This window comes from Urocampus carinirostris, chromosome 1 (genome assembly GCF_059441175.1).
Source record: "Urocampus carinirostris isolate Australia breed hairy pipefish chromosome 1, RoL_Ucar_1.0, whole genome shotgun sequence".
Classification (NCBI taxonomy): domain Eukaryota; kingdom Metazoa; phylum Chordata; class Actinopteri; order Syngnathiformes; family Syngnathidae; genus Urocampus; species Urocampus carinirostris.
Window position 1 is genome coordinate 31,300,222 of NC_142349.1, and position 22,918 is coordinate 31,323,139.

At 37.7% G+C, this 22,918-nt stretch overlaps 1 protein-coding gene across 2 annotated transcripts; it reads right to left on the minus strand.

The window, feature by feature from the left end:
- Positions 1-501: 501 nt before the first annotated feature.
- On the minus strand, positions 502-22,331 carry LOC148374300 (phospholipid phosphatase 3-like). 2 transcript variants are annotated; one of them, XM_088334922.1, is made up of 6 exons: positions 21,912-22,331; positions 12,235-12,389; positions 6,161-6,441; positions 6,026-6,083; positions 4,582-4,758; positions 502-3,453 (listed from the first exon to the last, which is right to left on the minus strand). In XM_088334922.1, exons 1-6 carry the CDS (start codon positions 22,042-22,044, stop codon positions 3,325-3,327), a joined length of 933 nt encoding a protein of 310 aa, XP_088191048.1. In that variant the 5' UTR covers positions 22,045-22,331; the 3' UTR covers positions 502-3,324. The 2 variants fall into 2 exon arrangements, with proteins under 2 accessions (XP_088191048.1, XP_088191047.1); XM_088334921.1 differs by lacking the exon at positions 12,235-12,389 and adding an exon at positions 10,534-10,691 and having other exon boundaries at positions 21,912-22,327.
- Between the last annotated feature and the right edge of the window lie 587 nt (positions 22,332-22,918).

The window sequence follows — 22,918 nt, forward strand, 5'->3', positions numbered from 1 at the left end:
AATATTAATTTGCTTCGCAGCACTTCTTTGGCGAATGTATTTCCCACATTCTCACTCCCAAAAGTTCTTTCTCCTCAAGTAGGTTAATCCACAGCACACCAAACACTTTGGAGCTTATTAAACCAAGGAACACTAAACTGCTTTGTAAGTGACGCGCAGAATGATCCATGAGCACGGCACGTGAGCATACAAGTTCGAAGCGCCAGCTCTTCTCATGACCCGGCCATAACCTAAAGAAGCCTTTTGTGGTAGCTGACCGCTGTTATTCTCTTAAGTAAACGTGCACAGCCACTTTGCGGAGCTATGCAGAGTCTATATTATCCCAGAGGGCCATTGAGGAGAAGGTTTATAGTCTGGAATGTGCACTATTTCCCAACAGGAAGTTGAGCATGGAAGTTGGGCATCGCCCAAGCTCGCTCCATCACAAGCAAACTCCATCCAAAATTCAATCACTTGCGTTCTTTTCTCATCTTGCACTAAAAACATGAAAACAACTTTTGATGTTTGTGTGCTTTATTCAAAGTACTTTTACATCCTGTAGTGTCAAACACTTGAAAAACACTTGGGTCAGAAACAACCCAAATCAGATAAACGTTTTACAATGTTTTGCCTGCAGTTCCTGTAAATCTGTACACGAGCCTGAAATTGAAGGATAGTCAGCACATAGAATGTATTTTAATGTTGTTCGAAGCCACACAAGTCATTAATATACAATAAGAACAATAAAGGTTTGCAACTTTGACCAATTTTCTCCAACATATTATTTTTTGTACATAAAGGACCTAAATATTTGTGTAATTACAAAAAAAGCAGTGACCTTGTTTAAAACAACAGCGGTTTTTAAACACAAATCATTTTTTCTGATTTCTTTGAAACAAAAACAAACAATTTGCTTTTAATTAGAATGACCGGATTTCATCAGTTTATTTAAAAATGAGCATCCATATCTATTTCTTTTTTTAAAGAAAGTAACCATATGTGCGATAATATTTTAGAGTAATTGACAGATTATTGGAGTGTTTAAACAATTTGTACAAGGCCGAAATGTACGGATTGCCTACGAATGACTTAGATCCTTCTTTGCGTATTTCTAGTCAGAACAACCATTTTTTATATGATGCAAAAAAGAGGTATGCTCAAATGACTGAAAATCCCTTATAGTGGATCATGCACTCTTGACCCAAATTTGGTCAATTTTGACCCAAATGTTTTTAAAGTATCCCCAAATTGTCAACACTGAAAACCATCAATACAAAAATATAATGAGGCACTTTCAAGAGAAATATGTTGAATATTTTTTTAAGCTCTAAATATTCACAATGACTTTCACCTCCTTAAGCAGCAGGTCAAACATTTACACAGGTGAGGGAACACAAAGTCCGAGTGGGAGTTTCCAAAAAAGACACGATATGATACAATATAATCATGTATTATACATACATTGCTGATGTCGTCTACATTTTCAAGATAATCGCATAAAATACTGGTTTCCCGCAAAGGAGATGACAAAACTGTCAATCAGTGGTATTGTGTTCGAAAATAAAACAAAAACATAGAACAAAAGCCTGTTTAAAATCTCAAACAAACAATTAACGGATCCTGACTGTACAACGTTTAATGAGGTCCTTAGAGATGTGCCAAATCCAAGAGTTATACCTCTAATACTGTTTTGTTAAGTTGCGCATTTCGAAAAAGGTCCCCGCCTAGCTAGTAAGCATACAAAATCCCTGTGTGTACAATACAGTATGTTATGAGAGGCCGTTTGAGAAGTAAATCATATTTGCTCTCACAAATAACAGCCTAATCTGGCACCTGCACAACTACAATCTCACGCAGACACAGTTATACCCAGGCATATACACTTTTATACTCTCTCTTACATACTACGGTGCTATACTCTCATACGCACTTCTATACTCTCTCCGCACACTATAAACACATACAAAAACTACAATACAGTACTCTCTCTTTTACAAAAGAGTATGATTCTCATTCAAACACTTCTTTGCTGTCATAGACATGCTACTATACTCTCACATATACTACAATACTCCCTCACACATACTACAATACGGGGAGCAACTCGATTTTACGCCGAATTGTACAAAATATACATAGATCAGTGTGGATCGCTAAGGTACCCAAAATAAAACCACTAAGAGATAAGGCAATCCTTAAGCTATGTTTGAAAAATAGTAACAGCAATTTTAATTGTGTTTGCAAAATAATAATGTGTTTGAGACAGTCTAAAGTAGTGTGTGTGGGAGTGTAGTACTAGGTGGGTAAGAGTATAATAGTGTGTGTGAGACAGTCTAAAGTAGTGTGTGTGTGGGAGTAAAGTACTATGTGTGTAAGCGTATAGTAGTATGTGTGCGAAACCATGGTAGTATGTGGATGAAAGTAAAGTATTGTCTATAAAAAATACAGGAGGGTTTGTGCAAGAGTATGACTGTGTCTAAGTGAGTGTATAGCTGTGCATGTGTGAGAGTATGATGTTCAATGCGAGAGCAAGTATTAAGTATGTTTTACCGGTACTTCTCAAACGCCCTCTCACAGTATGTCACATGAGTTGTCAGCGGCGGGAATTGTCACAACAGTTTAGTTGGAACGCTGCTACGTCTCCTTTGGCAGGTGTTCCATCTCTGGCTGGTCAGAATGGCAAAATGGCAGCCTGTAAACGCTCACATACATAAATGCACAACATATGGAGACGGGGAAGCATCACTATCCGCCCAAACACACATACTTTCTCTCTCTAGCATACACACACGTCTGCTTCATGTAACAGACAGTCGTTTCATGTAATGGCTCAGTGGGGGACTCGTCCGAGCCAGCAGAAAGAGGCCCACGTCTAACATACGTGTGCCCAAATGTGCACATATGTGGCACATGTGCACTTAACAAACAACACTTAATGCTTTAAAGCTTTCCAAAGCTTCACTTCGAGTCAGTCAAGTGGTAAAAGCCGTTAATGAGTTACGCTAAAATAGTGCTTAGACATAAAAACATTCCTTTCAAATTTGCATATTGACAACATATTGAACAAAAGAAAAAGTAAAACACCATCCTTCCTCGAGTCAAGGAATTTGTAAAAGGAGAAGGTCTCCGAGGTGATGTCTACTCCGAAGAGTTTGCATCATGGAGTTCCTTGCAGCTTTTCTCATCGAAGGGAATCTTTAGTACTATACTTCCAGACACACACAACTAAACAAATATCGACGATATTTGATTGGTCAGCTTGGCGCTGCTGGAGGTCATCGAGTCCCCGTTTGTGAGGTCAGTGTCTGCAGAAGTGATTAGGAGATGGCCGGCTTGTAGCACTGGCTACGCCATGATGAGATGGTTGCTCCTCTCTCTGATGTCCGCCGGAGGGACCAGTTCTTTCTTCACAGGAGTCAAAGAGGAGGCGGAACGTCTACCTTTGGTCTTGAACAGATCTGACACGAAAAACACCTGCGGGAAAAAAATCATTTTGTGAAAAGAAAGGACGATATTGTGTGCAAATAAATGTTTTTTGTTGAATAAAATGTGACTATATTGCTAAATAATATTGACATTTTATGAGGTTATAATTGATGGTTTTTTTAAATGTGTCTCAGCCGTAGCTGCAACAAATGTTTCGTCATAAAAATAGTAATTAAAGGTTGGATTTATTTGGACATTGCACTATTAAAGGCCGAGGTATGATATGTATGGCCCGCCACTGGGATGTATATATATATATATAGGGATAATTATGCTGTGTGACATTTTTACATAACGAATAATTTTACACGGTAATGATAACTTAAAACACCAAACTGTGGTATTAAAGTCAATGTGCGCCCCTGACCCCTAAAGCCTCGGGTGCTCCGAGTCATCTGAGGCTCCGGGCGGGCGGGTGACCGTGTGGGGAGGGATCAGAAGCGTCCGTAGTTGCGGAGCGGCACTTCGGGCGACTCGGTGACAGAGGTACACGTCCAATTGCTACCGTTATACGGCGGGTTAAAAACTGACTGTGCGTAAAGTCATGTTTACTTGTATAGCACTTAATCACAGAGTCTCAAAGGCCTTCACAGACCAAAGATTATTGAAAAACAGACTATTATTATACCATCCCCGATCTAAAACCTACATGAGGGCAAGGAACTCAAAACCTAAGCTCCAACGTAACGCTGCATTTACCAAAACGGGGAATACTGGATTTTTACGGCCGAGACATTGCATTTATTGGCCACAGATCAATAATGTCGGAGAAAATGAAAAATAATTTCATGACACAACGTTCCATACTTTTGTCAGTTCACTTATTACGCAGTTATTAGCTCTATCATGCCGATAAGACAGGGACAAATTAAGACATTTGAGAGTTAAATTCAAGACTTGTAGACAAAATTCAAGACATTTTCAATGCCAAATTTAAGACTTTTTTAAGACCCTGGGGGAACTCTGTTGTTAATTCTTTCTAACAAATGTTTCTGCAGGTATTGGTATATTTTTCAGAAACAAATTTAAAAAAATCCTTTTGACCAAAATAAGTAATTAATATGTAGTTTATAGTTATCTAGAAACCTTAGCCCTGCTTGTCAGTAAGCTACTCACAATGCAGTAGGCCACCATTGCCCCTTGAATGAAACCAGCCACAACGTCGGTAGGGTGATGCTTGTGATCGGAGACGCGGGACAGACCGGTGTAGAAGGACATCATGATGAGCGTGAACTGGGTCAATGGGCGCAGCAGACGGGCACCGTGCCAGGTGAATCGGGACTGCAGGTAAAACTGGAGAAATGACAAAATCGAACATTCGTTTAGCATCCTTTGATTGGTACGACGGACCTCTGAAGAGAGAATAACAAAAATATAACTAAAATTGTAATGCCCAGCTCTCCGGTCTTCCTAAAAAGAACATTGGTAGCTGGCAGCAACTACAGAATTCAGTAGTACAATTTCTCAAGGGGGCTGTGGGAGGGAATTTTGGTCGTTGAACCCATTGAGATTTTTTTGAATTAGGGGTTATTCAAATAAATATGGCTTGACTTGATCAGTTTTAAAATCGCTCCCAGTGTCCATAAGGGTCAATTGAAAGGTGATTTACTAGCTTTAAAATGTCTTAACGGACTTGGGCCATCTTGTCTGTCTGATTTGCTTTTATTATATCATTCCTGGCGGTTCCTGCAAGAGGTTTGTTTATTGTTCCTTGCATGGGGATTAAAATCTATGGTGAAGGGGCATTAAGCCGATTAGGTCCTTATCTATGGAACGATCTGCCGGGGGACATCAGGACTGTAGGGACCCTTGATATTTTTAAGAGGAGGCTCAATACTCACTTTTTAAATTCGCCTTTTAATCGAACTTTTTTATTTAGTTCGATTCGTTTCATTTCTAACATATTACTTTTACAAATGTTTTTTTCAATTTCACATTTTAAGGTTTTTGTTCTGCAGTTGTTTTTTTTATTATTTCAGTGTTTACTCGTGTGGAGGGGACCACACTGGTTAGGTGTGGTTCAATGGCTTAAGGTCCTTTCGTGAGGTCTTCTGCTCCCTTCTCTATCAGTGTGGATAAACCTCCCTCAAGTCCCTTTCCTCACAAGGTTAGTCTGTGCCTTTGCCATAGTTATATTTTCACGGTTCACAGATCCATTAACCACCAGGGTCATCGGGCACCACTTCTTGTGGTGTGTCTTGGGCAAATACATTTTGACGGATCCCATTCCTTTCCACTTGTTTTCTTTTTTAGAGGTTTGCTCCCCCACATGAAACAGATAGTACTGGTTTCCATGTTTACCAGTATCAAAAGAACCCTCCTGATCTGAACCTTCATCATACTGATACTGGGGGAACTATATTGTTTGAAAATTCTATGTTTATTATTTTTTATTTTATTTTATCCATTGTGTTTTTGTGTATTAGGTGTTGCAGGTTTTTGAGTGGGGAAAAAAGAGGGGATTTTTTTCCCCTTTTTGTACATAGAATGTTTTTACTCAGAGTGGGAATTCTTTGGCTGAGAAGTGCTTTACAAAAACACATTAATTTGAATAACTCACCACCAGATACAGCATGGTGTACATGGAAAAAGACGCATGTCCAGAGAAGAAAGACTTCCTGGAAACAAAAATGAGAACGACGGCTTCTGTCAGTATGCGCCTTTTTTTGGACAGACACGGTGATGATGTCATCACCTGGCCTCCTGGACCCGGCTTTCGGGCCCCTGACACTGGTAGTCGGTAATGTAGCCCAAGGAGCAATTGATTGTCGTGAAGTCGGGCTTGCAAACGTCTAGGAAATGCGGGCGAAGGCGGCCAACCGACACTTTGGCGATGTCGGTGAAAGACTGGCTAATGGCGCAGCCGAAGACGAACAAGCCCACTTGCTTGTACAAGGCCGAAATGTACGGATTGCCTACGAATGACTTAGATCCCTCGTTGAGGAAGTAGATCCTGTAGCTCTCGCCAATGATGATCTGACAGGGAGGAAACAAATTTAGCATTGTTTCACAATGCTAAGCGTGTAAATCTCGTTTGTACTTAAGTAAAATTAATGACTGCAGTAGGATCACTATTCTCTTCTACTATTATTATTATAATTATTAGTTGTTTACAGTATTTCTTTCCTTGCACTCCAAAATATAGATTGTTATTTTTCTCCTAGCCTTTCGTGTCTTGTCGGATGTCATCTTTAGTACAGTAATCCATTGCTATAACGACGTCGACTTTTTATAGTATTTGTTACTTCACAGACTTACAATGTGTTCTGCATTCTGATTGGCTAAACAGTCTCCCAGCTTATTATTGTTTGACGGTACGGTAGTAATTTGTAAAAAAAAATAAAATAATGGACCAACAAACCTTTATACAGTCATTTTATTTGTTGAAAAACGATCAAGCCTATTGAAAAATGGTTTGTTGTTGGTGTATAATAGAGCGTATGATAAAATGGTAATTGTAAATGAAAAAAGTTTTATACTTCAGGGAATTTACTTATTTATTTATTATTTTTGAAACATATCCCTCAATGGTAAACAAGGGATTACTGTATTTATACAATAAGCCACCGTTTCTCAACCGGTGGGTCAGGACCCAAAAGCGGGTAGCGGGCCCATTTTCAGTGGTTCCCTGGCAAAATAATCTAAGAAAAAGAAAAAAACCGAGGGTCAATTACACAATAGACTGTGATATAGCCCTGCTCAATTTCTTCTTTTTGTTAAGTCATTTGGCATTGTCCCAATCATAATTGAGAGGGACCATGTTTTTCTTATTGAGATTTTGCTTGTTTTATTTCATTTTTTCTGCCCATGATAATGGGTCACAAGAAAGTTAGTGATAAGGGGAAGGAAAGGTGGAAAACTGACAGCAACAACGAGTTAGACAAGAAAATGTTTGCAAACTATGAAAAAAAATGTGTCTGCCATTTAAACATTGCTTGAAGGTACAGTCAATGGTTTAAAAACTTAATGTTACTAATTTTTTTAACAGTATCTTCATTATCTACACAACTAAGTTATTATTTTTGTTTAGGTAAACGATTTGGGAACAAACATTCTACTATGTAGCAACGTGAATGCAGTTTTAGGGGGTTGCTTATATTGATTGTTGGCTTATATGGGAGTATATACAGTACCTGAACTTGTTTTGGTTTTGCCTTTGTTATTTTTTTTAAAGGTAAAATATATTCTACTATCTTTACTTTAGAACTAAAAATTATTTCATTTGATACGATTGAGAGGTGGATTTTTTTTCTTGATTAGGGTTGTAGCTTGTCATTCGGGTGGAATAGTGGGTCCTTTAGTCAGACTAGTTGAAAACCATGAAACAAGTTACTGACAAGATATGAGCGACAATTAACCTCTGGGCCATAGTTTGGATTGTTGGAGTTGGGAAATGGTTTTAAATACATTCAAAAATACATTCCTTAATACTAGTGGTCTCTAAAATGTAATGACATTAACAGAAATTATCTAGTCTTTCTATTTGGAACAAAGGCCACAAGGGCCTTTGAATTAACAAGTTGAATTAAGGCCAGCGACAAGTGTCAAAATACGAGTATTCGCATTGTAGTTAACATAGGAGTCATTTTCTATTCAAAACTACTTCAAAACTGCCTGTTTATGTTATGGTTTTTGTATTTCTACTTATTATTTAAATGAATATTGTTATTTTTTATAATACTTTCAGTTTTTTAACCAGGTTCTAAATAATGTCCTTTAAAAGTAAATGCTTCTTTGTCATTTATTAAAAAAAAGTAAAAGATAATTGGGTTCAAACTTTTTTTCTACTTAAGGATTTGAAATGGCACCGTAAATATCACTTCCTTTTTTCCTAGGAGCAATATTAGTTATTCTACTATTTTCTTACTGACATCACAAGGGGCAAAGCTCTAACATTTGAGTTATGTGAAATAAACCCAAGTCGAGAAGCGACGATGGACATGTTAAATGGAATCGGAGTTTAGAGTCACTTTAACTCGCAACAGCTGTTCTCACTCAACAAGATGTTGTTCTCTTCACGTCTCAAAAGTTATGGGACTCCCGGTCCGATGGACATGTGATTCGGATGATTGAAAATGAAGAAGAATGTTGCAAAGAATACAAACAATGAGGAGCAAGGAAGGAAGTCTGAGAAGGAATGGAAGAGTGGAAAAGACGAGAGCTGCTTCCAATTATGAAAAACGCTGATATTGGATTTTGGAAGGCTGACTCCAGCAGACGAATTTCGGGGGCCGCCATTGTTTTTCCTCATTCTCGCCGAGAGCTCAAGTTTCAGCCGGGACGGCAGAGTGTTTTTATGTTAGTATCGAGGTTTCATCGTACATTCTTCAAATGGGCGCAGAAATAAGCTTCACCCTGGGAAAGACTTTGCTGATGGTTAGACCTCCACTGAGTTTTTTTCCACCATCCAAGCCTTTAGAGCCGGCTGATGGGAAAGAACAACAGGTCGTTCTTGAAACAGGGAAAACAGAATGTGCCGCTGGGAGACAATTACCGGGGAGGGATGCAAACTTTTAAAGTTCCAAAAGGTCCTGAACTTCTCAAACAAAAGTGAGGTATTTTTTTTATTGTGGGCTCTTGCCATCTGAAGGGAACACAACAAACGATTTTAAACCAAGGCTTCCTGTCTGGGTTGGCGAGCACAAAGGAAGGTCAGATCAAGCAGACTGCAAAGGTCATAGTAAATGTTACTAAGTGTTGGGAAAAAAAAATAACAGCAGGTTGGGTCAAGAGCTCTCATATAAGGTGTTCGCCGTGATTCCGGAGCGATAATTAAGCGAGGCGTAAACTTTATTTACAACTCCCACAACTTCTTCCAACTATGAAGAACTGGTAGTACTTTAAACTAAATTTAGGTTCTTATTTTGTATTCTTCAATGCATCTTTTAGATATGTTTATTAATAACTTATAGGCAGACTGTGTAATATTTGACCACTAGATGTGTGGTGCAACTGAAAACGAATGCTAAAAAACACATGTAAGAATACAAAGGACAGATAATCAGTGACCTAACCCCACCATTTTTCTTATCATTATTTTTCCCAGCCTTTCACAACATTTTTCTTTTTGCGGGTAGCCATAGCAGCATGACGGAAAATCATCTCAGATCCCATTAGGTGAGCATCATGTTGTGTAAAATAAATAACATTTTCTTGACTGATAAGTATTTAAAAAAATGCACGCTTATCATAGTTCATGTAATTTGCTTATTATCAACATAGTTTTTTGTACCACTAGAGGGCGCAAATTTTTTTATGTGCCTTATACAATTTGAATGTTGCAATCCATCTATTTTTAAGGGTGTTTACTTGGTGACGCCATCTTTTGGCTTACATCATCATTGCAGCCTCTGTGAAGCTGCTTGTATGGCTTGTGCAAGTATGTGCATTTCTGGTAATAAAATGTTCTTTCTTCATTTTCTTTGAGATTTGGGTTGGCATTTGGATTGTATTGGAAACCGCCCTTTTCTTACTTTACCATTTTTATGCAACACTAACAAAAAACCGCGAGCACACGCATGAAATCATTCTCCTCTTCACTCCCCCTTTCCTGTTTCCTAATGTGTTGCAAGTCCCAAACAGCTCTGAGAAAAGTAAGATAAGAGCAGATAAGTGTGGTGAAAAAAAATTAATAATTTAGTTCCACATTGTTAACACTTACTTAATGAAGAAAATATTAAAAAAATAAAGTTCATTTTGAGCAATGCTGAGGCAATTAATTATTTCTTGATTAATTCTGTAAAAACACAACTTTGTGTTACATTACAAATTAAAATAGTGGAGCTGTAATAAAAAATACAAAAGCTCTGCCTGGTCAATGCATCGCTTTAGAAAATATGCTGTGGACTTCAATGTTTCTGCAAGGTACATATTGTAATTCATTTTTCTGGTGTTATTTTGAACATTATAATTGTACCTACGGCATTGCCAGGACACAAAAACATTTGAACATCGTGACGAACACACAAGTGCAATAAACAAAATTGACAGTCAGTAGGTGCTGCTAGTAAGAGTGAGGCTGGCTGGAAGATGATGGTGACAATGGCATTAGTGAGTGAGGGGACTTACAGAGAGGATGGTGATAAGAATGCCAGCAGCACTAAGCACACCATCGCTAATGGTGTCTCCATTTTTGGCGGGGTATTTGATGGACTCATCGTAGCAGTAAAAGCCTCTGCGGTAGGGCTGCACAGCGCTGGTCTCAATGACCAAGAAAGGCAGGCCAGCTGTGGTGAAGATGCAGTGAGCGACATAAGGAGATAGGAGAGGACAAGGTTGGTGGAGGGTGTGTAGGGTTGGGGAGAGGAAATGGAAGGAAATGGAGGAGCTAGGTTAATGATATGCACATTATAGAGGTCATGGGTGCAAGCAGGAGGCAACAAAAGAACAGCATCTGGACCTGCTCAATTCATTTTGTGCCCATGTTGCTTAGTATCAATAAATTTTGAGTGTCGCTTTGAAGCTGGACTCTATACTTTGCTTTGATTTTTTCATATATTCTATTTTATTTGTACTTGAATAGAGAAATTGTCCATGAACAAATTACCTCCCATTTCTGATTCCTTTTCTTGTTTCAAAGCTAACTATTATATCTTTAAGAAATAATTATTTTATTTTTGGTTTACCCTTTTAACAAGTGAATGAAATTGTTTGAATACTTTAATACTCAAAACAGTTAAAAATAAATGCATGAATGGCCTTTATTGTTATCATGCAAGTATAACGAAATTGGAGGGTTTCTGCTACAGGTAAAACAAATCAAAACGGTTAAATGTGCAAAAAGATAAAAACGTTGAAAAATAATATATTAATTATATATGATAAATATATACAGCAAGTAAATATTTTACTGATGATACGCTGAAAAACAGTAGATTTTTAAAATGACAAAGTAAATGATTAACAATTCATAAAAATAGCTAGCTATTCATTGGATAATCATTTAGTTATTATCACTGCACCTCTAGTTGAAAAATGTAAATTGTTTGACAAGTTTACAAATAGTGTACTTTTTCCAACAAAGCACACATATTAATATTCTAAAAGTGGACTATATTTCATATGTGTAATGTATTAATCAGTAAAAACTACCATTTGTCATCTTATAACAGACAAAATTGAAGTTGAATGCAATAAACTCAAGTGGTAGAATTCAATTGAGTAATTCAGATTTTAAATTATGTATTACTCTCAAGATTACTTTATTGACAACAATTGGAAAACATTCAAATGATTTTTTTATTAGTGTACTTGCTGTTGAGTGAAAATTTTACCACTGATGATTAAAGCAGCGTTTAACTAATCATGGATAAGTAAAATTTATAAGGTGAGTTGTAATTTAGGAATAATTAAGCATTGTAATATATTGTTCAGTTTACAGTAAAGTAGCCAAAGTCAATGATTCTGATAAGAATCAAAACAATATTATTTTAATGAAAATATTGATCAAATTATAATTTTAGATTAACGGTACTACAAAGAACAAATTATTAAATAGAAAATCCTTGGGTTTTACTTCCAAAGAGTAGGATTTACATTTTACATATCGCTAGACTATATTTTCTTCAACATTAAAATTTTTGGCACGACGTGTCGAAAATTGTTTATTTGATTAAAAATTAATAGCAAAGCATAGAGTATAGAAGCGAGTGAGGCTCACCTCAACTTCAGGAATTATGACTCATTGTAGTAGGACAGGCCAACTTTTGAACCGAGAGCATCCCTGATGCATGTTCTCCCATTCTCCCGCTGCACCGCAACACAACTTACTGAAACCACAGGCACAGTAACCCCCACTGCTGTCAGCACTGTGTTGGACACTGTGCTGCTCTTAAAATCAAGACGGATGCTGTTGTCATTGCAGAAGAATCCTCTCTGGTACGGCGGCAAGGGAGATTTGTGCAAAAACACAGCGACAAGCATCACTGCGTAGTTGGACAAATAACACAGTGGACAGCTCCATCAGTACATCATTAATTTTTTTTTACTAAAAACAGCATAAGTATGCAGGGATGTTTTTATTTTTAAGCCATTCAGAGGTGGACTTGTTGGTGTGCTTTGAAACATTGTACTGCTGCATGATCCAAGAGCGCTTGAGTTTGAGGGCACGACTTCGAGGTCCTCTGGTAAACACCAGAATTTATTATTCAGCAAATTGTCCTGGTCCTGAGGCAGCAAAACAGCTCTAGACCATCACACTACCACCACTATCTTTTACCGTTGGAATCATGTTATTTTTGCCAAAAGCTGTGCTATTAATGCACCAGATGTAACGAGCTGCACCCCTTTCCAAAAGTCTAATTTTAGACTCACCAGTACACAGAATGTTTCTCCAGAAGTCTTGAGGATAATCAAGATGTTTTTGGCAAATATGAGATGACTTTTTGTGTTCTTTTGTGACAGCAGTGGTTTTCGCCTGGGAACTCTCCCATATATGCCATTTTTGCCCAGCGTCTTTCTTGTAGTGAGGTCATGAACACTGACATTAACTGGGGCTGCTTTGCATTAAGTTTTTTGCACTTGAAGTTGCCAACAGATATCGTATCAGTCTGGTGACAGCAGGCTGAACCTGCAGGAATTGGGCAGCTAATTTTCCCACTTTCCGACTTTGAAACCTGAGTGAAGACGTTTCCTCAGGAGGGGTCTGTTGGAGCAGACCAAATTCCTAAAACACATGTTTTAAAGAGGTCCTTAACTTTCAGTCTAGCAGAAGACAGTTTCATTCATCCTTGAAACATTCATACATTTGGGTTTGCGTCTGATGTGTTTTAAAGCCCTCGAGCGGCGAGGTCAGCACTGCCCCACGGTGAAGGTGGGATGGGGAGACAAACCAAAAACAAATACACAATAATCCCCCTTAAACCTGAAGACACACACACACACACACACACACACCTGACTGGCCTTTGAAAGTCCAGCTGGTATGCGATTGTGTTACACGCTCTACTGATGGGAACTGCAGAGCACATTCAGACAGATTTTTATGAGCAACGTTTTTGTTTTCACTCACATTCCTCAAACAAATTCAACAGGGACCTAAAACGTTCAAGAAAATCTGTTTGGTCTTTTCAAATTCAAAGCTTAGACTTGAAGATTGTTCTGATCTCAAGGAAACGTTATCCATCATCTGTTTTAATATACAAATTTTATAGCACATTAAGCATTAATAGGGGCCGCACGGGGGCACAGTGTTTAGCGCGTGTGCGACACAGTTCTGACGTCATGAGATCAAACCTCCTGTGTGGAGTTTGCATGTTCTCCCCCTGCTTGCGGGGGTTTCCTCCGGGCACTCTGGTTTCCTCCCACATTCCAAAAACATGCTTGTCAGGTTAATTGGCCAATCCAAATTGTCCTGAGGTGTGAATGAGCAAGCGAATGGTCTGTCCCTGTGTGCCCTGCGACTGGCTGGCAACTAGTTAAGGGTGTTCCCTGCCCACTGCCTAAAGATAGCTGGGATGGGCTCCAGCACCCCCACCGTGGATAAGCGGTCCAGATAATGGTGGATGGATTTAGCATTAAAAAAAAAATTCTTCATAGGCAATAATAAATAATTCATTAAAAGGGACACTCTGTAATATTTGACAACCAGATGTTGCTGTATTGTATAGTGGGGGAGACACAAACTTGTGGATCTAGAGATTTTTCAGAAATGTTTGAAAATGGCAAAAGATGGGTGAAGGAAATTATATATATATGTGTTATGGTTTTCCATAGTACAATATAATGCATGGCTAACTTATGTATGAATCAAATTTTCTTTAACGTTTTTTTTTTATAAGGCTCCAGGCATTTTATTTTATCGTGTTTGTTTTTTGGTCCATTATGGCTTTACCAAGATGCTGAGTTGTCAATGTAGTGCAACTGAAAACAAGTGGTGCAAAGCACAACTATTTCAAACTAAGGAGACTCAAAGTGACCAAACTGCACCATTTTCCTTTTCTTTTTTTCCCATGCTTTCAAAAGGTTTTTTTTTTTGGGGTACCCGTTAGGCAAAATTGTCGACAACCATGTCAGCTCCCTATAGGTGAGCCTCATGTTATGTAAAATAAATATCATCACTTTCACCTACAAGTATTCTAAAAAATGCATGTTTATATAATCGTTCGTGCAATTTTGCTTTGTATTTGAATCATTATTTTTAATGAATTTACCACTAAAAGGTGCTATATAATACACAATGTCCATTTAAGCATCGTAAAGGGCACTGAACTTGTAAAGAGTTTTTAAGTTCTTATACTCAGAATGCTTCTGCCATTTGATAACAGCTGTAGCTGGGATTGTTTCTATTATTGAATAGTTAAAGATATCCAATATTTTCCTATTCAGATATAATTAATACAAAAACAAAAAATCTTAAATATGAGTAGCCAGGTGAACATCATTTTTTATATAAACAATGTGGCGTTTGCGAAACTATCCATTGATGCTAACACTGGCAATGCTAGCTGTTAATGTTATCAACTGCACTAGTAAGTAACAGCAACTAAATGTAATAAATAATTGGAAATTAAACTGTTGTCATTCATTAGAAACATAGATAGGATGTCCAGGCCTAGAAGCTCCCAAAAAAATAAAGATTAAAAAAATGGTAAAGAGAAACAGTTGAATAGTAGACAAATAATCTAGAGTTTGTTGTCTACATCGATTAAACACCCTGAAATCTGTTGAAAATGCAAAAGCCGAATTACAGCTAGATCATGTCAGCTCCAGTTTTCCAGACACGCATTTGGGGATTTTTCCTCAACTTCGCCAACTCTTAGTCCGTCCAAACAGTGCAACATCAGCTGTGAATGCAGCATCTTGGGATTTTCCCTTCACCCCCTTCCCTTGCCTAAAAGCCAAGGGTAGGGGGCAGGGGGTTAGTGGACCTCGCCTGCCAGTAACAACAACAGTCATCAAGCACGTTTTTCACATTAGCACATACAAGGCAAATAAACCAAAGTTGTTTGGTCTACTCCCAACATTAGGTGACATTTGGATCATTCTTTTCAAAATTGATGTAAATAGGCAAAATGATACACAGTATTCTCATGCCTCACACTTTCCTGTATGCCATGTGCCCCGATGCTCCATATTTTGGAGGATTTGCCAAAATACCAGGAGGTGTGACTATTCAAATAAACAGACACACATTTTCCATGCAGAGATTCCTCACTGTCTGGGATAGAAATGTGTACATGTCTGAGGCAGTTGTGGTATACACACGTCACACACACAGTAGTTTTTTCTCTGTGTGGCCCACACAACTTGCTCCGTTTGCCCAACGCTACAACATGCAAAGATCACAGCATCTTTGCATCAAAGGCAAAGCCCTATTTATGTTCATTCAATTGCATATAGTCCATCCGTTACACTTATGTTGAACAAAAGCTTGGATCAAGTCCATCGTTTGTTGTAAAAAGTTTTTTTTTTTTTTTTTTTAAATGTTTTTCCTTTTCCATTTAATTCATTACACTCACTTTGGTTGTTTACTCTTTATATTTGTTGCATTCCAAGTGTAGAGGAATAAATATCAAAAAATAAATATTACAAGGTTTTATGACACAAATACGTACTTGTTCTTCTCTATTCAACAGACTCAAATGATGATCAGAAAATTTAAAATTCTTTGACATCCAACAACTTTTCAAAACAGCTGAAACAGTTACTTGCCTGGTAACTATTACTTTTACTATAAAGTAATTCAGTTACTAACCGAGTTACTTTTTGGAAGAAGTATTGAGTATCCATAACTAGTTTCTTTTTTAAAGTAACGTGCCCAACACCGATCTAAAGTATGTTTCCTTAATGAAATAAAGAGATCCAAATACAAAGAAGACAGCCCATTATTGTACTTTATAAAAGTATACATCGCTTTTATTAAACGGCCAATACTTAATTAATGGGATAATGTAGCTCCTGTTTAAATGTGTTGCACGGCCACCAGGAGTTAAAGTCGGACATGGAATGAACTAATGAAAAGTCAAAACTTCCCATGATTACAGTAGAGAGCAATAAATCAATCCATTGTCTTTTCTTTAAGGGTAACACTCAACACCACAACTACATGTCAGTGCATTCGGCATAAAACAACCATTTAAATTATAAACCGGATGTCATTCTCTTGTTTCAGATTATTAATAAAAAGATTAATGTAGAGATATAAAACAAATCAAGGTATTATGATTTACCCTGCACTTTTTACGTGTTTTTAAATGAATGTAACCATTAACCACCTCCCAGCGGAAAATCTTTGAAAAATTTCGGAGCAAAATAAACCAAACTAAATATATTGAACACAAACCTAACACTTGTAGCTCACGCAAAAATAGCTACTAAAGTGGTTTATGGCTTGTGCCTAATATTCTTTAAAGCATATTGTAAAAATTTACCACTGCGTGTCGCTGTATCGTGTAGTGTGATCAAAAACAAGTGCTACAAAGTACCAGGAAGATTACAAACTAATGAGATTTAAAGTCAAAAGTTTTTTTTTTTTTACCACAAGATGTGTGTAATAATACACAAAGTCCCTTTCAATGTCACCATGTACTTGTATCTATGGTTTAATAATCAGCAGTATAGAACACCTTAGATACAGATACCTACTCTTGGTTTCACAACTGAACACATTTTCAAAATAAGATTAATCAAATTAATTTGATTTATTCCCCAGGCCTAGACTAATTTATAGTGTGAGTTTACTTATTTTAGAACAACTTTTCAACTTGGAGCAGCTATAATCAGAGACAAACGAGCATTTGCCCAAATCCTAAATCATATTGCAGTTCTAAACATAATCACAATTTGCAGCATTAATCTAGAAAAACCTATGAATCTACAGAGTTGTTAATTAATCACTTACTGCACAAGACATTTTTGAATTTAGACTCTTTTTAGGAATAAATTGGTTTTTGGATCACTTAAAAGTTTATTTGCACTGATGGCAAAGCACACCACCGGCAGCAATTCAAGGGTTGGGGTCATTCTCAAAATATCAAAGCCTAAGTCACTAGGATCTTGGGGTCAAATCCACATTTACAGCAGTTACTGTAGCGCAATGGTACTCCTTCAAAACAATGTTACTGTCTTTTATATGCACAGTATGGCAAGTCAGCAAATGCTCTGGGTAAGATCATTCATTACTCCACCTAAAATAGTAGTACATTACTATGAAAATTAGTTTGATGCCCTTTGAAGTTCTTTTATCAGATCAAAGGGAAAATATTCCGTATTCAAATGCTATGAAAGTGTCAATGTCTAGTGGAACAAACTTCCTTTGGCTGACAGATCACACATTTATGAGGTTGTCAAGGCCCAATAAGATGACGCAGAGGGAAACTCCAACGTAATTGAGTATATTCTGTACTGAGGTCCACCATGCATAAGTGGGTGATCACTTTAAGTGCCTTGCTCTGAGAACTTCAATTTAAGTGTGAGAATTGAAGGAGTGGTGATTACCACTTCTGGCCCACTGTTTCCTCCCTGTGGTTGTGGCCTTTTCAACCGCACGTCTTGCTAGAAAAAACACTGTTGGTTTGTTGACAAGTTTCTCTGTGGAGAGGTACACTCACATAGCACAAATCATGGGGATTTACAATTCCTGAAGAAGGATCAAAATTGTTTGTACAGTAAATCTATCATGATATACTTTTAACAATTGCAACAAGGTTGCTTAACAACCCCTTTATTGCATTGTTCCAGGTTTGCTGCAAGACTGCAAAAATTCAGCCTCAACATTTGAACATTACAGGCACAAACCAAAATAACAACAAAAAAAAATCACTAATGATCCGTTTACAAATAACTGCCCTGCAGAACATGAAATCTGAAACATGTGGTGACCTGAGGTCAGAAATTAAAGGAGTAAAAATAGATAAAGTGTAGAGCGTGGAGGAACACACCTTTAGGAGGACTTTGGGGCAAATATAAGTGTTTCAGCCACAATGACAACCCTAAACCTGTATTTGCAGCTGTTTGACATCAGAGAACCAGGGCTAGGAAACATTCCAGCCTATACAGACGGCTGACCCACTCACCACTTCCCTTAATTACTCCACATATATACACCAACACATATAATGCCAGCTGTGAACATCAAGAGAATTCCTGTCCAGAGGAATGCAAGACCTTCTTGAAAATATCATAAGTCAAAACAGATCTTGTTACATACAGTTCAGGTGTGGAGCTATTTTAGCTGAATTCAAAGGACAGTGTGCCTTAATTATTGCCATGTAGTGGTGAACCGATAAAATAAATTGATTTTGAAGCCCACACATTGCCATGGAACAGGGATGTTGAACTCAGTTTGGCTCTGTGGACAACTTCAGACTTTCTGTTTTGACGTGCACCGGATCGGCAAAAGAATGTCAACTACAAATTTTTAGCTGTTTTTTTCCCTGTATCATGCTTTATCATTCAGTCAACATTAGTAACTATTAAAATCACAGATTACAAGGCATTTTTTTTCCAATCACAAATCTTTCATTCACAAACAAATCTGAAAAAGATTTTAATGTTTGGCGTCGAAGTGGTAGCTGATATTATCATTTGAGTGAATGCAGTTTTACACCTGAACCAAAAACATTATTGCAAAGCATGTAAAACCCAGTCAGAAGTTGTGCAACTCAAGTAGTAAGGATGTTTGATGACAGGTTATATAGATATAACACATAGAAGTCCCTGATTCTTGCAAAAATATGACTGATTTTCAAGAAATACCTTTGTAATATTTGTCCACTAGAGGTTGCTGAATTGTGTAGTGCCAACAAAAATGGGTAATACAGAGCACAAGGGAGAATACAAACTTCAGATTCAACGTGACCAAACCATAGGTCAATCCCAAGAACTAGTTAGAAGGTACGCACTTCTGAGTTGTGTATTTTCACATTAAAGGGACAGTGTTTATCACTTCACACCTCCGAGTGTTTATAAAACCTTCAGTCATTAGAATATATTAAAATTATATCCGGCTCGGTGTTATTTGGGGTAAGGAGCCCGCCCCGAGACTGGGAGGTTGTTGGTTCAAGCCTCAGGCAGGTCATACCCAAGACTTACAACCTTGGTACCCATTGCCTCCATGCTAGGAGCTCGCCAAAATGGGTTGGAATTGGTCACCCAATGAGATGTTGCAACACATCAGTTCGGTTGAACGAGAGAGCTGGGAATTCCCTCCTTTGTATCAATCTCCCAGAAATTGTCCAAATGCGAACATGTTCTTAACTCTGAGCAACCTCCCACTAGGGGATATGGCTCCGGTGTGTGTGTGTAAGTATATATATATATATATATATATATATATATATATATATATATATATATATATATATATATATATAAATAACCAAAAATAAATGAAATATAATATAGACATTTTTCAAACTACTCATAGGTCAATAAATTTGCTTTTATTCTACATAACATGAGCATTACCTAAAAGGGAGATGACTTGATTGTCCACCATCTTGCTGCTACGGGTACGCTTAAAAAGCTTAAGGTAGGCTGGGACTAAACACAAGTTTGTATTCTTCCTTGTGTTTTATGCATTTAGGTTGCACTACACCAGGGGTTGAAAAATGTTGAAATAGTTATCCATCCATTATCTGCGTCGCTTATCATCAGTAGGGTCGCGGGGGTGCTGGAGCCTATCCCAGCCATCTTCAGGCAGTGGGCAAGGAACTCCCTGAACTTGTTGCCAGCCAGTCGCAGGACAATCGGAGACTGACAACTCACTCGCTCAAGCACACCTAGGGACAATTTGGACTGGCCAATTAACCTGACAAGCATGTTTTTGGAAAGTGGGAGGAAACCCACACAAGCACGGGGAGAACATGCTAGCTCAACACGGGAATGTTCGATCTCATTGCCGCAAAACTGTGCTGGACGGGCGCTAACCACTGCGCCGGCGTGCTGCCCTGAAAGAGTTATATTAAACCCAAAAAGATACAAATGTTTTAGGACGCAAAAAATAATTTATATGTAAAGAAAAATTTATATGTATGTATGAATGTATGTCACACAAAAAAAAAAAAGTACAACCCTCACATTTCTGCAGAGATTTCATTATAATTTAGAATAAAACATCACTGAAAAAACATCGCTTTGACGCAATGAAGTGTGTGAACAAAGGCCACGGCTTGCAGGAAAGATATCGTTTGGCCTGAAGAGACAAAGATGAATTAATTTGGCTCAGATTGTGTGAAGCATGTGTGGTGGCAACCAGATGGAGTACATACATAATTGTGTTGTGCCTAATGTCAAGCATGGTGTGTGGAATGTCATGGTTTGGGGCTTCATGAGTAACTGCAATTGGACAGTTGCATTTCATTAAAGGAACCGTGAACTCAAGCATGTACTGTGAAATACTGAAGCAGAAAATGATGCCCTTCCTCCAGAAACTAGGTTGCATTACAATGTTCAAGCCTGACAATGACCCAAAATACACTTCTAAAATAACCAAGGCTTTTCTAAAGGGGCTAACGGTAAATGGGGATGGACTGGCGAAGCATGTCCTGGGATCTAAATTGAAAGGAACATCTTTGAAGCATTCTCAAGTGGAAAGTGGAGAAGCACAAGATCTCGAACATCCCAACTCTGTTGTGTAGTCATGGAGGAATGGAAGTGGCAATTTGGGAGGTTCTGGTGAAATTTATGGCCAGGAGGATTAGAATGGCCACCATGATTTTGCAGAACCACAAAATTTTTGAACTTTTACCTAAGGTTGTACTCACTTTTATTACCATGGGTTCAGCTACTAATGGCTGTATTGAGTTTTTGAGGGGGAAAAAATATATGATAGCCATGCAGAAATGTAATGTGTATATATACATATATATATATAATCTTTCATACAGTAGCATCAAACCGCTCGCTTTATTTGCAAGGGAAAAAAAACGAGATAGACTTGATTGATTTGCCGTTTTTGATAGTCGGTGTATACCGAATGCTACCCATAATTGACAAATTTGCGTTTATCCGTACAGATTTTCTCTGTCGTCGTACACGTCTTAAAATGCACAATAAACGTACTTTGTACAGCAAAAACGTACAGGTCGTCAGGTATGCAAAAATAAACAAAATATGAACATATTTCAGAAAAACTAATTCCGAACTGGAAGCTTCTCTTTTTATTGCACTAATGGCACACGTGAAGTATACGCTGTACACAGTAAATTCTCTACATTATCGTTTAAAAACATCCAAAAAGATCGACTGTATGTAACATAAAACGTTCTGTAGGGTTTTTTTTTTCCTGCACCATCACTGACCATTAGGCCTAAAATATGTACAAAACAGTTCAATTTAAAAAGTTCAAACGAATTTGAATTAATAACTGAATATTACGTGACACATCCAATTCAGTTTCAGTCAAGTCGTTTGATTTCCCAAGCGACTACGAGCATCCCATTGAGAAGAGCGTTTCTCGAGGCAAAAGCCACGTCGGAAGGTAAATAAATCAAATTAAGGCTCACCCAAAAAGAGACAGAAGAGGTCCACACCGACCAGCAACTTTCTCCTACTGTGGTCTTTGCAGTTGCTCAAAGAAGTTCCGCCGTTTTTCGTCTCGGCTGCCATACTTTTCTCATAAATCAAGCAGCGTTGCATTTAAACACTGGTCCAATTCTTCAAAGCAATGGGAATTCGTTCACTGGTGGCTTTTTCCCCCTCCCAGAGAGGAATAGTCTTATGTGTCGAGTGAGAATTGGCGTTCTAGTCTAATAAAACTAACTCGCCGTCGTCGGGTACTGGACCATCCTTGAATGCTTCTTTGAAGGTTTGAAGTGAGAATCAGACAAACTTAACTGGAGGAATGGAGTCCCTCCTCCAACCCTCCCCTTTCAATTAAAACAAACTGCGAGACCTCCCTCCTGGTGGGCTCCGGACGGGTTTGGTCTAATAGCCGATTCCATACAGTTTTAGAAAGACAAAAGCAATGCGTTGCGAGCGAAGTAACTCAAGACAATATTGCATTATTGTTTTATAAAGCAGTGAAACCCGACAGCTCATTAAACATTGGCATTAAATTCAAACTGATCAGTAAATTATCTTTGGAGATGGCAAAAAAAACAAACAAAAAAAACAAACAAACATGAAAGAGCAGGAAAACATGAAAGAGTACAAAGATAAAGGGCAACTCAATTGACACTCCAACAACCAACTAATTATTAAATTAATGACAATGTTCTAGTTTTTTACATTAAATCCGTTTTGGATGAGTTTCTCAACAATAATCTTTACTTTAGTAATACAACAATGACTATTCTGAATTAAAATCAAGCATTTAGTCACTTAAATAGTAGGAAGTGTGTCTTATAAATCATTGTTTTAAAGTTGGTCTGAAAAAAAAATGAATGTGGGTTGAATATTTTGGCTTAGGTTTTTTTCTTTTTATCCAGTTATAACAGGTATAAGTGCCAATACTATTCTTGTTTTAGGATATTTCAGATAAAGACCGCAACGGCTATTGTACAAATTACAT

What these genes read in the sequence shown, in the direction of transcription:
- LOC148374300 (XM_088334921.1), bottom strand. Translation starts at nt 22,044, where the DNA reads ATGCAACGCTGCTTGATTTATGAGAAAAGTATGGCAGCCGAGACGAAA. An exon ending in TTCTTATCACCATCCTCTCT is followed by an intron (nt 6,442 to 10,533) that starts GTAAGTCCCCTC and finishes CCTCCCTGTCAG; the next exon opens with ATCATCATTGGCGAGAGCTA. An exon ending in AGCCGGGTCCAGGAGGCCAG is followed by an intron (nt 6,084 to 6,160) that starts GTGATGACATCA and finishes TTTTGTTTCCAG; the next exon opens with GAAGTCTTTCTTCTCTGGAC.